The sequence below is a fragment of the Rana temporaria genome, chromosome 2 (assembly GCF_905171775.1).
Source record: "Rana temporaria chromosome 2, aRanTem1.1, whole genome shotgun sequence".
Lineage (NCBI taxonomy): Eukaryota > Metazoa > Chordata > Amphibia > Anura > Ranidae > Rana > Rana temporaria.
Genome location: NC_053490.1, coordinates 506,310,251 through 506,324,764, shown reverse-complemented (window position 1 = coordinate 506,324,764; position 14,514 = coordinate 506,310,251). Strand labels below are relative to the sequence as shown.

General features: G+C 41.6%; 1 protein-coding gene across 1 annotated transcript in view; it reads left to right on the top strand.

The window, feature by feature from the left end:
- The window catches only part of MRPS6 (mitochondrial ribosomal protein S6), an 84,088-nt gene that overhangs the window by 51,250 nt on the left and 18,324 nt on the right, over positions 1-14,514 (top strand). The window contains exon 2 of the mRNA XM_040338939.1: positions 13,681-13,820. Coding sequence (XP_040194873.1) covers positions 13,681-13,820 — 140 coding nt within the window. The remainder of the gene's footprint in view (positions 1-13,680; positions 13,821-14,514) is intronic.

The window sequence follows — 14,514 nt, the reverse complement described above, 5'->3', positions numbered from 1 at the left end:
CTGAAATGCCAATTTTGCATGGAGTGATCCTTTTTTAAGTGTAAATCTTTTGATTCGAAAACATTCTTGCAACACACCAAAAAATTTGGATTGTAGAGGTTAAAGTTGGTGCTCCATTTTTTTTGTTGGACAAATGGCCTTTCAAGGTGTGTTTTTTTTTTTTTTTTTTTTTTTTTTTAAAGCCCATGTCAACTAATATTTTTAGCTTTTGGTTAGAGCTGCACGATTTTGGTCAAAATGAGAATCACGATTCTTTTGCTTAGACTAAAGATCACGATTCTCAAAAACTGAATGCCAGAACCCCCCCCCCCCCCCAAATAAACCTGTGATTTATCTAAAAATATGAATATATAAAAAAAAGACCAGTGATATGTCTAAAATGTTAAAGACCATATAACTCCTATGAAAAAAGCAGAATCAACCTTTGATTCTGCTTTTTTCATAGGAGTTATATGTTCTTTAGGCGATTCAGTTCGCATGTGTTGCGCTATATAAGTTTTTCACTCACTCACTCATAGACATATCACTGGTTTATTTTTTTACTTTTTTTTTATACATCAGAAGCAGTACCGCCGGCAACCACTGGGTGGCGCATGGATACACACTACAGTTGTACAGAACTGTGAGAGAAGCCCAGGCATCCATCCAGCGGTGCAGGCTGCTGACGTCGGTTCAGATATCGGCGCCATTTGCGTTCCACGCTGGTTACACAGAAGAATCGCGGGTCATCCCGCGGGCGGGGAGAATCGAGATCGCGTTTCTCTCCACGATTAATCGTGCAGCTCTATTTTTGGTTATAGTAGGGAAGGTTTTGAACTTTTGCTCTGTTTTTGATGCTTTCTTTCTACATGTTGAAGATATTCGCCTTCACTTCCTGGCTTGGTGACTACTTGGGAAGTAAGGAAAATCCTACTAGACAAAAAAAACGCTTTGCCTTTTTTGTTCTTATCCTGCTTTACTCTACTCAACAAATGTGCAATTGTCTTTGACACAGTTGGAGAGATTTCCCACATTTCCTGTCCTTGTGACCACTCAAGATCTCCAGTGGGGTTACTACCAGCAGTGGAAGCTTGACTTGGGTTCAAATTCTTCCCAACTTTATTAAAAAAAAAAAAAAAGGTTGGGCTTTAAGATAATTTGAAGTAATTCACATGCGCATGTCTTTATTTTGGAAGCCTTATTTCGATCCTATTTGGTAAAACGATATGTAAATTGTTAGGAAAGCACAACTTTTTGCTACAGAGAAATTTTACGGTTTATTAAATGACTTTTTTTGTTTAAAAGAAAATTCTGGTGAGGTGCCCTTTTATATCTTGGTAGCCAAGGTACTATCGGTTAACCATCCTTGGCAAGCCGTATGATCTGCCTGTTAGTAAATATTCTTGCACAAGAGCAATGTTTTTGGGCATAGGGTACAGAACAATGTATAAATATATTATTTTTTGTTTTTACATATTGCAATTGTTTGTGCGTAAATGTTTGTTTTATTTTTTACTGTTGTCTATTTAATACAATGGAATTGTTAACAGTATTTCTTGTCCATTTTAACTCTGTGGACTATTTTTTGTGAAACCGTTAACAAAAAAACATGGCTTTGTATTGTTGATAATGTTTATTGCTTAGTAAAAAAAAAAAAAAAAAAAATCCTGTTTTCCCCTAAGTGCCAAATTAAAGCAATTTTTTTATACATGTCAATATTGTGGTTAGAATTTTTTTATTTTGTGTGTGTTTTTGGAAAATGGTTTAAGAGGTCCTGTCACCTTTTTTATACACATCTGTGAAAAACATATTCTAAAACCCTAAAATTATTGTAATAAAATATAAGCAGCGCTATAAACAATGTAAGAGGAAATATCCGTTTTCACAGGTATTCAAAAATAATGCTAATGTCCATAAACATCACCATGTGACAAAAGTGAATATGTGCACAAATTCCAAAAAATATATATAAGTGTGTTTAAATATTAATTAAATATAAGTCCATAAAACACATCAAGTAGGTTTGTGAAAAAAATAATAGCTTCCAATCTACCACCACACCCGGTGTCAGTGAATCCTCTCCCGTCGGATGCAAAACTCACCAACTCAAATTGCCTTACACTCTCGTGTTCGGCGTGTAAACGTGTACAAAAACGCCTCACTGGTAGGTATAGCATATGTAGCGCAACCCCCAGAGGAGCCGCTGGTTAGATTTGGGATCGGCGTAATTATGTTACCTCTGTGATGTGTCTAGGGATGAGGATGATGAGAGTAGTGATGGAATGTCCAGACAACGGGGTGACGTTTCAATGCTTTTATTTTCGGCCCAACACGGCCAACAATTAACTTGAGGTAGGTTGGTGAAAGGAGAGAACTTTGCAGATTCATGCCTATGGATAAATGGAAGCAGTCCTGCTTCTAGTAGCAACTCTTACTTCGTCGCCACTCCAGCCGCAGTGGGTGTAGTGCCCCCGGACAGGTCCCTCTCACAGGCCTGGCAGCCGGAGCGTCACTAGAACTTCTGGGAAGGAACAAATCTCTGCCACCGACTTGGCTCTAGTAAACTTTAGATTTGTAGTGAGACCTCTGCCACAGGCCCAGTACTCAGGAACATGGACGGTAGAGCGAATCCTCCCAGTAAGACAATTTTGCCTGAATCTCCCTCAGGTAGACTTGATAGCTTGGGGTCACCAACTGACCGTTTGCAGCATACAACCTGTCAGTGTCCGGTCACCCAGATCCCCGATGGTTCGTCTAAGCCCTATTGGATCACCTGCCTCCGGGTTCACCTCAGACCGACTCCCCACCGAACAGCATAACTCGCTTGGGATCTTCCTCACAGAATGGGGAACCCAGTAAGTCACTGGGGTCCCTTTGCAGCATCAGTCGCTCAGGGTCGTGAGGGCCCAAAATCGGGAACTCCACGTGGCACGTGCGCACAAGAAACAGGGAGTACCTTTTAGGAAAGACCTCAAGGGGGAGGTATCCTATGGGCAACAAGATGCTACTATAGGTAAAGAGGGGCTATACTCATGATATGGAAAATTACAAAAATATTTATTAATGAAAGTCGCTATAAAACATGGATTATTTAGCAGTGCGCACCTGGAACCAGGAACCGGCAAAGAACCCCCAAAAAATGGCGCCTGTCACAGAAATACCCTCCCCCAGCATGCCCCGCGAGGGAAACACTCCTCCAATTGGCTGCTGGGGAAAAGTGGCTCCGCCTGGACCCCTCTGGCGCCACCTGCCACCCAGAGATGGAACTACATCTCTGGAGCACAGAATGACCCACAGGACAGCCCAGAACCGACAGAACCCAATTTAGCAAAACGACACGGATGAGAGCAAGGCAACTCTCTCATTCCCCCAACTAAATTTAACATGGCACCTGTACTGAAAAGTACACAGGCGCTACACAGATAATTCCAGTTCCAACCAATTCACTGCCCGAAAGCTCCGCATGTAAATAAAAAGTGCTTAAAATAGCGTGATACCGTAAAATCTGTTTAATAACACACTTGAATCCTCAAATATAGCACTCGCATGAATCTCAAAAAATAGAGCAGTACACGGCACAGCAAACACTCGTTTAGAGATGAACCGAAAACCGAGTATATTGGTCACAGCAGACCCAAGGTGTCAACTGATCGCTCACCACCTCCCCGCTGTTCCTTCCTGGATCTCTGCTTCCTTGATCGGCATTGATACGTCACACGTTCACGTCTGATGGTTGCCGCACAGCCACGCCCCGACATGTTTCGTCATAAAAGACTTGGTCAAGGGATTGATGGCGATTTTGAGATTCATGTGAGTGCTATATTTGAAGATTCAAGTGTGTTATTAAACTGATTTTTACGATATCGCGCTATTTTGAGCACTTATTTTATTTAAATGCGGAGCTTTCTGGCAGTGACTTGGTTGGAACTGGGATTTTCTGCTATACCTACCAGTGAGGTGTTTTTGTACACGTTTACACGCCAAACACGAGAGTTTAAGGCAATTTGAGTTGGTGAGTTTTTTGCATCTGACGGGAGAGGATTCACTGACACCGGGTGTGGTGGAAGATTGGAAGCTATTATCCTTATTTTTTCACAAACCTACTTGATGTGTTTTATGGACTTGTGTTTAAATATTAATTAAATATATTTATATTTTTTGGAATTTGTGCACATATTCACTTTTGTCACATGGTGATGTTTATGGACATTAGCATTATTTTTGAATACCTGTGAAAACGGATATTTCATCTTACATTGTTTTTAGCGCTGCTTATACAGTGATACCTCGGTTCACGAACGCTTCTGTTCACGAACAACTCTGTTCACGAACAGGAAAGTTCATAAAAATATGCTCCGGTTCACGAACTCCGCCTCGGTTCACGAACAGGAGCCGCGGCCATTTTAATGCTATTTCCAGGCTGTCACATGGTCGTGACTTTCTGTAGGAAGACCGTGGAGAGAAGAAGACACACAGAAAGAAGTACTGTGAGTACTCTGCAAACATTTTGAGTGATTTTTTTGATTTTTGGTGTGCTTTTTAGCACATACAGTACTGTACTGTACTACAGTACTGTCCTTGCTGTATTGTACAGTTCACTGAAGGAGATCCCCCTGATGTCCTTATGGAGGGGGACTCTCCCTCCAAACAATAACTGCCTCCCACCTGCCTTCCTCCATGCCAGAAGTCATCTCAAGCAAGGTTAGTGTCCTCTCTTTATACATTACTATACTGTACTAATGTGTATTGTAATTTGTTTCATATTTTTGTGCTTCAAAAACCCCCAAAAAAGTCAGCACGGATTAACTGGATTTACATTGAACCCTATGGGAAAATGTGCCTCGGTTCGCGACCAATTCGGTTCGCGACCAGAGTCAGTTCACGAATTAAGTTCGTGAACCGAGGTATCACTGTATTTTATTACACTAATTTTCGGGTTTTAGAATATGTTTTTCACAATTTGATTTTTTAAAAGTAGCCGCTTCACTCTTTTGCCAATTTGATTATGACTATTTGTTCATAAGCGCAGTGGTGGGAACACAGGGAGGATTTATCTTTGTTACCATTATTTACGTATACACATCTGTACATAAAAAAAAAAAAATCCTTTAAATGTTGCTTTTGGGAAGATCTGATATGCTCATCTAGTGGACATGATGCTGTGTGGGTTGTTTTTTTTTTTTTTTGGCAGTTTTTCAGGAAAAATACTGTTTACCACCAGATGGAGCTCCAATTTTAGCAACTCAAAGGTATTGATAAGGGGGTATCATCATCCAAATGGCAATAATGGATATCTGAGGGCAATGAGACAATTCCCTAAAGTCTCCAGAGTAGGGAAGCTGGAAATGGACTATCTCGGTACCCTGAACATATTAGACATCGGATAAAACATAAGAATTTTATTGATACATAATTAAAATATGAAGTATACAGATACAAAAACTACAAATATTTATTTTATTTTTTTACAAATTTTACATTACACTGGTACTCTTACACTCCGTGATGGAAAGTAAAATGTCCTCCGTGTACAATCATCCTCTACTTGTTTCTCGGCTATAAACCGCTTCTTCAGGAGGAACACAAAATAAAATCTACAGATAAGGTGATAAATTTTACTTGTTAAGCACTCATAATTTAATGCTTGTATACAAACAGAAAAGCAGTTTGTAGGGGAAGTGAAAACATTTTATCGCTTACCTGTGAAGGCCCATAATGGATCGAGGCTGAACAGCAGTGTTGCCAGTGTTTCCCTGTGGCACACATGGGGGACTGGATAGGCGATGGACAATTTTGTGGAGAGAGAAAAAAAAATCTTATTTTTCCAAACAATTGTTGGCCAAAAATTGCAAATAAAAAAAAAAAAAGCTTACTATGCCTCTTACTAAATACCCTGGACTGTCATTTTTACAAAAATGGGTCCTTTGGGAGGTATTTTTACGGTCCTGACATTTTAGGGCCTCAAATGAGATGGGCCAACAGTACATCAGGATTGATCAATTTTCAGTAATGCTTAGCATAGCTTGTAGACTCTAACTTTCACACAAACCAACTTTTCACACTTATTACGATTTTTATTTTACCAAAGACCTGTAGCAGAATACATTCTGGTCTAAATTTTATGACCAAATTTGATTTTATTGGATTTATTTTAAAACAAAGTAGATTTTATATATAAATTATAATAAATAAATATATATATATATATATATAATATAATTTTTAGTATTTTACAAAATGCTTACACTTTTTTTTTTTTTTTTTTTTTTTTTACACGCATCGCAAAATATTAATTCACAGATGGGCTTCCAGTATTGAGGTGATTTAAAGAAAACATGAGGGGTGTCATGGCTGACTTTGAAAATTCTAGTTGCCTGACATTAATACTTTGATCACTAAAACAAGTATGCAGACTTTGGCTGTAGCTTGTTTTGGGTCAGGGAGTGCTGAGGATGACTGCCAGGTAATTATCTTCAGAAGGTATAGCTAGATGATAATAATATCTTAGCAATTGCTCTATACTTTGTTTGTTCAATACCACCTACACCCCTATGTAAGAGAAATATACGTGTGAAACCCGCAGACTGGGGAAAGGGCGTGGGGTTCGAAGGGTGGTTATTGAAAAATGTAATATTTAACAGAGAACAGATTTAAATGTAAAATTTATTTTAATACATAAATAACATAGTATAATATGATTATTAAAAAAAAAGGTAGAATTTTACAACACAGTGCATTCAATTCCTGTTGTAGTCACAAGCTTGCAGTCCAACATGTTTCGCCTACTAAGGGTTTCCTCAGGGACTTTAAATCTATAATAAATACATAGCAACAATAAATCCAAATTGAGGCGAAATTGAATGCACTGTGTTGTAAAATTGTCTTCCGGTTTTTTAATAATCATATTATACTATGTTATCTTCAGAAGGCAGTTCTGTGAAGAATGTGTGTTACATATAGCGATTTGATTGCAGCTTTCCTTATCGCACACTTAAAGGGGTTGTAAAGGAATTTATTATTTTTTTCCCTAAATGGCTTCCTTTACCTTGGTGCAGTCCTCCTTCATTTACCTCATCCTTCAATTTTGCTTTTAAATGTCCTTATTTCTTCTGAGAAATCCTCACTTCCTGTTCTTCTGTCTGTAACTACACACAGTAATGCGAGGCTTTCTCCCTGGTGTGGAGAAAGCCTCTTGAGGAGGAAGGGGGCGAGCAGGACGCCCACTAACACACAGCTCCCTTTCTCTATGTGCAACGTAGAGAGCGTTCTGACACTCCTGCTCGCCCCCTCAAGAGGCCTTCTCCACACCAGGGAGAAAGCCTCACATTACTGTGTGTAGTTACAGACAGAAGAACAGGAAGTAAGGATTTCTCAGAAGAAATAAGGACATTTAAAAGCAAAATGGAAGGATGAGGTAAGCGAAGGAGAACTGCACTAAGGTAAAGGAAGCTATTTAGGGGGGGGGAAATCCTTTACAACCCCTTAAGTGCAGCACAGATGCTCTTCTCTTTTTTTTTTTTTTTTTTTTTATGTTCTTTTTACGTTCTTTTTACATCCTAATAACACCCAGTTGGTCTGGGATAGAAATGACAAAATATCATGCAGTTGTAGCAAATCACTTTTTTTTTTTTTTCTGTAAAAGTCTGTTTGTAAAGAAGCGTGCTGATTTCCTGCACTCTAATAGCTTTGACATTTACTTTTCAATTTGCATTTGCAACCTGCAATCAGCCGCAGTCAGATTTGTCCATACTGGAGACGTGCAAGAAGAAACAATTGCCGTGATGTAGAGACTCTTCCATTCCAGCTTTGTTCACTAAAGAACAATATATACATAAATATACACTGATCGAAATGTGGACGGTTCAGCAGGGATTTACTAAATTCTGGCCAGAGTGTCGCCGTCCCTGGGACACGCCGCACACAAAAAAAAAAATATATATATATTTTTTTGATCAGTGGCTGCATCTACTGATCAGTGCAGAAGCTGCTGTCCAAATACAGTGTTATATCCAGGGAGCGGAATTCCTTCATCCACCAGGAATCTGTGTGTGTGTGTGTGTGTTTGTTTTTTTATTTTTTTATTTATATAGTTTGTGTGTGTGTGCGCATATAGACCTCTTAAAGACATAGTTCACCTTTTTACAAAATATATTTAACCACTTGCCCTCAGGGCACTTTCACCCCCTTCCTGCTCAGACCAATTTTCAGCTTTCAGCGCTGTCACACTTTGAATGACAATTGCGCGGCCATACAGCACTGTACCCAAATTAAATTTGTTGTTTTTTTCCCCCACAAATAGAGCTTTCTTTTGGTGGTATTTGATCACCTCTGTGGTTTTTTATTTCTTGCGCTATAAACCAAAGAAGAGAGACAAGTTGAAGAAAACTTTTTTTTTTTTTTTTCCTCAGTTTAGGCCGATACTTATTCTTCATATTTTTGGTAAAAAAAATCGCAATAAGCGTATATTGATTGGTTTGTGTAAGTTTTATAGCGTCTCCAAAATAGGGGACAGATTTTTGGCATTTTTATAATTTTTTTTTTTTATATCGTGACTGCGACATTGCGGCGGACACTTTTGACATTTTTGGGACCATTCACATTTATACAGCGATCCCTGCTATAAAAATGCATCGATATACTGTATAAATGTGACTGGCAGGGAAGGGGTTAACACTAGGGGGCGATCAAGGAGTTAAGGTATTCCCTAGGGAGTGATTCTTACTGTGGGGGGAGGGGAGTGACTGGGGGAGGTGACCGATGGTTGTCCCTATGTACAAAGGAAACGCCATCGGTCCCCTCATCCTGACAGGACATGGATCTGTGTGTTTACACACAGATCCACTTTCCTGCTCAGTTACTGGGCAATCGCGGGTGCCGTGCACCGTGTCCTCAATGACGCGACAGGCTGGCGGTTGACAGCTGGCGGTTGACAAGTGGTTAAAGTGTTACTAAACCCACAACAGAAAAATCAGTCTGTATATGCAGTAAAGCATGCTTGTTATACTCACTGTGTAACCTAAGGGGTTAATTCTCTGCATTGTGTAAAAAGCCTGTTTTGATCCGGACTTCTCTGCTCCTTCGCTTCTTTTACTGTCTCCAATCTGTCTGCTGATGGAACAGAGCCTTGGGGGCAGTCTGCACATGCTCCGTTTTTGGCGTGTATTGCTGGAGATTTTTTTTTTTTCCCTTGGGAGGATGCATGTGATCGGTACAGGGCCAAATGGCACTGTCCAGACAGAGGGTCAGGGGTAATGCAGCCTCATAGGACAGTCAGAGTACAATGAAAACTCCTCCTATAAGCTTTAACCAGACACTGATAGAAGTCACAAGAAAGCTATATACTGCCGATGAGAAAAGGTTATTTAGCAGTTTATATATTTACTAAAATAATTGCGTTTCCATGTTCTGTGGGAGAGCTGATATAGTGAATACAGGTTCTGGGTTAAGTATCACTTTTTAGAGTAATATGAAAGGCTCTTTTGAAGAGGAAGTAAGCCCTTGAAAATGTTCTTCTCCCCTGCAAAGTAAAAATATAATGTGCTAGTATGCATCCCCTTTCTCGGCTTACCTATAGGTACCAAGTACATACAAGGAGAGTTTACAACCTCTGTAATAACAAACACCTTGCAGTGGCACTGAGCCCTGAATTTCCGGGGGCGCGATCCCGCGTCGCTCTCCACGGCTTCTCTGCTCTTCATTGGATAGATTGATAGCAGCGCAGCCCTTGGCTCCCGCTGCTCTCAATCAAATCTAATGACGCGGCCGCCGAGGCATACACTCGGCGTCTATGGACGCCGAGTGTATGACACAGGACAGGAGCACTCCCTCAAAGAAACCCCCCGGGAAAGAGCTTCCCAGAGGGGGTTATCTAATGCGGGAAGGAGCCATGAGAGCCGCCATGGCACCGCGAGAGCTGCCATGGCCGCCATTTGCACTCTGTGAAAAAACGGACTGCACAGTGGACTGCACAGTGGAGGCAAGTATGATTTATGTTTTGTTATCTAAAAAAAAAAGAAGTTGAACCTTGTTAATTGAGTAAGTTGGCGTTGGAAGCTGATTGGCTACCAGGCCCAGCTGCCCCTGATTTTGCACTCTCCAGTGTTGGTAAATCAACCCCAAAGTCTGCTTCAGTCTTGGTTATTGCTGTAAGATTAATACAGAAGAGTCCCTCTCAGTGGCGGTTCGTCCGTAGAGGGCGCTGGAGCGCCGCCCCCTCTGGCTCTCGCCCGCCACTGAGTCTAATAACATACATTGCATGAATGTATGTTATTGTTGCCAGGTGCCGCTGGTCTATTCAGATGGCCGGAGCTTGAGCGCTGACCACCTGAATAACGGCAGCTGGTTGGCTGAGCCAGTGGCTCTGATAGGCTTTCCGTGTACAGCCCTCGTCCTCCCGGATGTCTTATCCTCAGGAACGTACGGGGGGTGCGTTCCTTGGATAAGACTGACGGCCGTCTCGGCCAATTAGGTTCCCCCTTTTCTGGTTATCAGTAACCTGATTGGCTGAAGCGTCACCAAGGCGGGAGAAGACATCGAGGGATGTGGAAGGAGTAAGGTAAGTGCATTTTACAGGGCACAGTGGCAACAATGGGGACAATTGGCACAGTGGCAACAACTGGCACAGTGGTGATAATTGATGGCATATTGGCTGCGTTTGATGGCATGGCACAGTGGTGACAATTGATGGCACAGTGGCTGCATTTGATGGGCACAGTGAGGCTGCAATTTTTTTCTTTTTCGTTTGTGCCCCCCCAAAAATTTTGAGCACCAGCCGCCACTGGTCCCTCTGTTGCTTCTGTGTGGACGGTGAGAACCCGATCTACAATAAAGGGTCACAATGGAAGACTGGAAGTCCACAGAATTGTACGTTTTACTGCAGCCGGTCTGTTTGTCGGATAACAGTTTACAAACATGAGGGATTTTAAGACCAACTGTCGCCATAAACAGTCTAAGCTGCTGCCCTAGTTATGTCATCTCTGGAAGATGTGTCTAGATATTGTGATAATTCCTCCGTGAATCATGTCTGAGAATGATCTGGTTAGTTGGGTCTAATTCCAGACACAGGCCGGCTGATAGAACAGGTACACGGCTCCTGCGAAAGTTAAAATTTGAGATTTTTTTTTTTCATTATAATCTAAAGAACTGCAGTGATTGCATATGTTAAAAATACTCTCCAGTGAAGGAAATGTTTTATTTTTTTTTGTTTCATCTTGGATAAAGTTTTTAAAGGGTTTTTTAGAGGTTTTTTTTTTCCCATAGGAGCAAGAAGTGAGTGGAGAACCTCCAATAGGGACAAATTTCCATTGACCACTCTAAGGTCCCTTTTCAGATAAATGCGGATCTGCCTGCTCAGCGGGGGGGGATCTCTCCCCTGATCCTCGCTAAGAAGGCAGATGACAGGTCTGTGTCTGCAGAGCAGACACAGCCCGCTCTCCTGCATGTCCATTTCCATCCGGTTTGTTATCTGACTCGCTGGACGGATGGCAAACGTATCGCTATTCATCTGTTTTTAGTGGAATTTATCAGATCGGATGCCCGGTGGGTGTCAGTGGACAGATGTCTGTTTTTCAGGTGGACTTGATTGGCCCACCCATTGTTCTCTATGGGGCGGTGGATGTAGGCGGACATGTGCCCACTGGCACGCCGGGAATACGATCTGATAAAATCTGCCAAAAACAGACGTATGGCAATCAGCCTGCTCATATGAAAAGGGGCCTAAGATGAACATTTTGCTCACTGGACAGATTTCCTGTCGTGCATCTCCAAAAAGGAACATGCATTGGTCCCTATGAGATTGCGGGTGTCAGCGGATGAACATCCGCTGACACCCGATCTCATCCGCCTCCGCAAAGATCCGATTTTGCAGACGGAAGAAAACCCTATTTTTCCTTCCGTCTGCGGATCGGATGAACACAGACATACGGTCTGTGTGCATCCGATTCCCCCCCCCCCCCCATAGGGGAGATCGGAGAAAAGACAGGGCGGTCCTTGCACAGTGTGCGGGGACCGCCCTGTCATCCACCGGCTCAGCGGGGATCAACAGAGCGATCCCCGCTGAGCATACGGAGGTGGATCATTACTGATCCGCCCCATGTGAAAGGGGCCTTACTGTATTTCTATGTGGAGGTAGCCATATTGGTAGAGACAGGGCTGTGCTTCCTTGTGTCAAAACTGCCTCTTGATGACTGGAGATCTAATGACTGGTAGGGGAATATTAAAGAAATTACATGAGAGGTGGAGGATGCACAGATCCACCGAATTATTGAAGCATGATTAGTTAGATCCTTGTCCTCTGTTAAAACTTCTTCTCCAGCATGGGAAACAATGAGCAGCATACTAGTGACATCTCCCAAATCTCTCCAAATTTCCTGGGACTAGTAGTCAGAGACAGCAGTACCTTAGATGATCTCATACTGCAGATATACCATGCAGGAAGTGCACTGCTGTATTTCAGGAGGAAGACAAAAGGTAAGTCTTTCCAGTTTCTGCACAGACACTTTAACATTTCTAGATATTCCATATAACATGGCAAATCTTCACTTTTTGAGTTCAGGTCCTCTTTAACTTAACCGCGTCTTTCAGAGCCAATATGTCTGAGTCATTTGCTCTTCTGCCCCCTGCAGAACCATAGTTCGGACATCTGAGAACCCATGTGCTCCTGTTTATTGTTCTGCAAGTAAGGGAAAAGCCCCATCGGAAGCCAGTGAGTCATTAATTAGGTTTGTGTCAGTAGCCTTGGCAAAGTGCGAATACCGCAACACACAAGTCATAGAACCAATTCCGTCGCTTGCCAAACACAAACCATTTGCTGTTCCACAGCTTGTTTTGCTGCCCAGGGAAAAGCTTGCCTTTCCTTTTCTAGGGTAGCAGTACTCCCTTCATGCTGTATAATGGATGAAGCCCAGTATTCAGTATTTATCTGGGAATAACTTTCAAAGATATTCTGCCAAATCCTTTATCCCCCTGAAATGGAGAGACCCTTCACCCCCTATATCCCTGTGGCTACCTGGAATAGAAAATGTTACACAAATGAAGAACCTCATTATCGCTTATCAAAACGAGAGCACAATGCTTATTGCGCGTACACATGATCACACGATGGCTCAAACTTGTGTTGCATACACACGGTCACACAAAAGTTGTTGAAATTCTGACCGTTAAGAACGTGGTGACGTACAACACATACGACGAGCTGAGAAAAATGAAGTTCAATAGGCAGCGTGGCTCTTCTGCTTGATTTCGAGAATGTGTGTTTTTTTTTTTTTGTGCGTCGAAATTGCATAAGAACTTTTCCAGTCGAAAAAATTTGAGAACCGGCTCTCAAATTTTTGCTGTCGGTAATTCCGACAGAAAAAGTCCAATGGGGCCTACACACTGTCGGAATTTCCGACCAGAAGCTCACATCGAACTTTTCTTGTTGGAAATTCCGATTTGTGTGTACGCAGCATTACTGTACAATTTTTATTTTTTTTTATTATTTTTTATTTTTTGGGGGGGCTTTTACTGAATCAACTTTAGGTTCTGAGGAGGGCAAAGCGCCTTGGCACCTGCCTGAGTGATACTGTAGTGGCAAAATTGGCTGTATGCAGAGCGTTTCCCGCCATTTTACCCTGTGCTAAAAAGCACATACTTCGTCTTGGTGAAATAAGCCATCTTTAAGCTAAATAAGTTCACTCACCATTATTTTTTCTTTCTTTACAGCCTGAAACAGTGTCCACTCTGAAACGTACAATGGAAGCTCTCTTTGAAAGAGGAGCCATCATTCGAAACCTGGAGAGCCTTGGGGAGAAGAACCTTCCTTACAAGATATCGAAGCACAACCAACGTCACACTCGAGGAGGGTATGACACCTTTTTTATTTTATTTTTTTTCCATCATACTTTAGTGAAAGAAAACATAACACGTTTATAGCCGAGACTCTTGTCCTGAAGATGCAGAAGGGAACAGGATGTCCCCCATGGAAAGATTTCCACTCGCCTGCTGATGTTGTGACTTTTTACAAATGGTTGGATTCCCCGTCACTTTCTATTTCAGTGGCTATGGCCACCAGGACAATTATAGAGAGTGACTTTAACTAGTAAGGACACAAGTGTCAATAAAAATTGAGGGTCTTTATTACTCCCGTTCTCTATCCAAAACTAAAGAAAAAATGGCTATACATATACATACTTGGGTGCTTCGCTCCCAACCATTAGAAATAAGAAGGGTGTTCTTTTAGCAAGTATTTACTGGTAAAAGCCACACCACTACTACACCCCTGCTAAGCAGTGTTGCTCATCTTCCTTTAAAAAAGTAATTAGTTACAGTTACATATATATTGCGCTGAGTATTAACTAAGATAATGTGAAAACCCCAAAGTATACGTGATTCAATATATACAAGACCCACAAACGAAGGGAAAAAGACAATTAGTCCAGTGGATACACCAGAGTTTCTTCCGTGCACAACACCCTGTGTAATGATTGAGAGATGTTTGATCTAATCACACTATGCAGACTTCTGTTTCATATGTGCAGCACTTCCTCCACACTGATA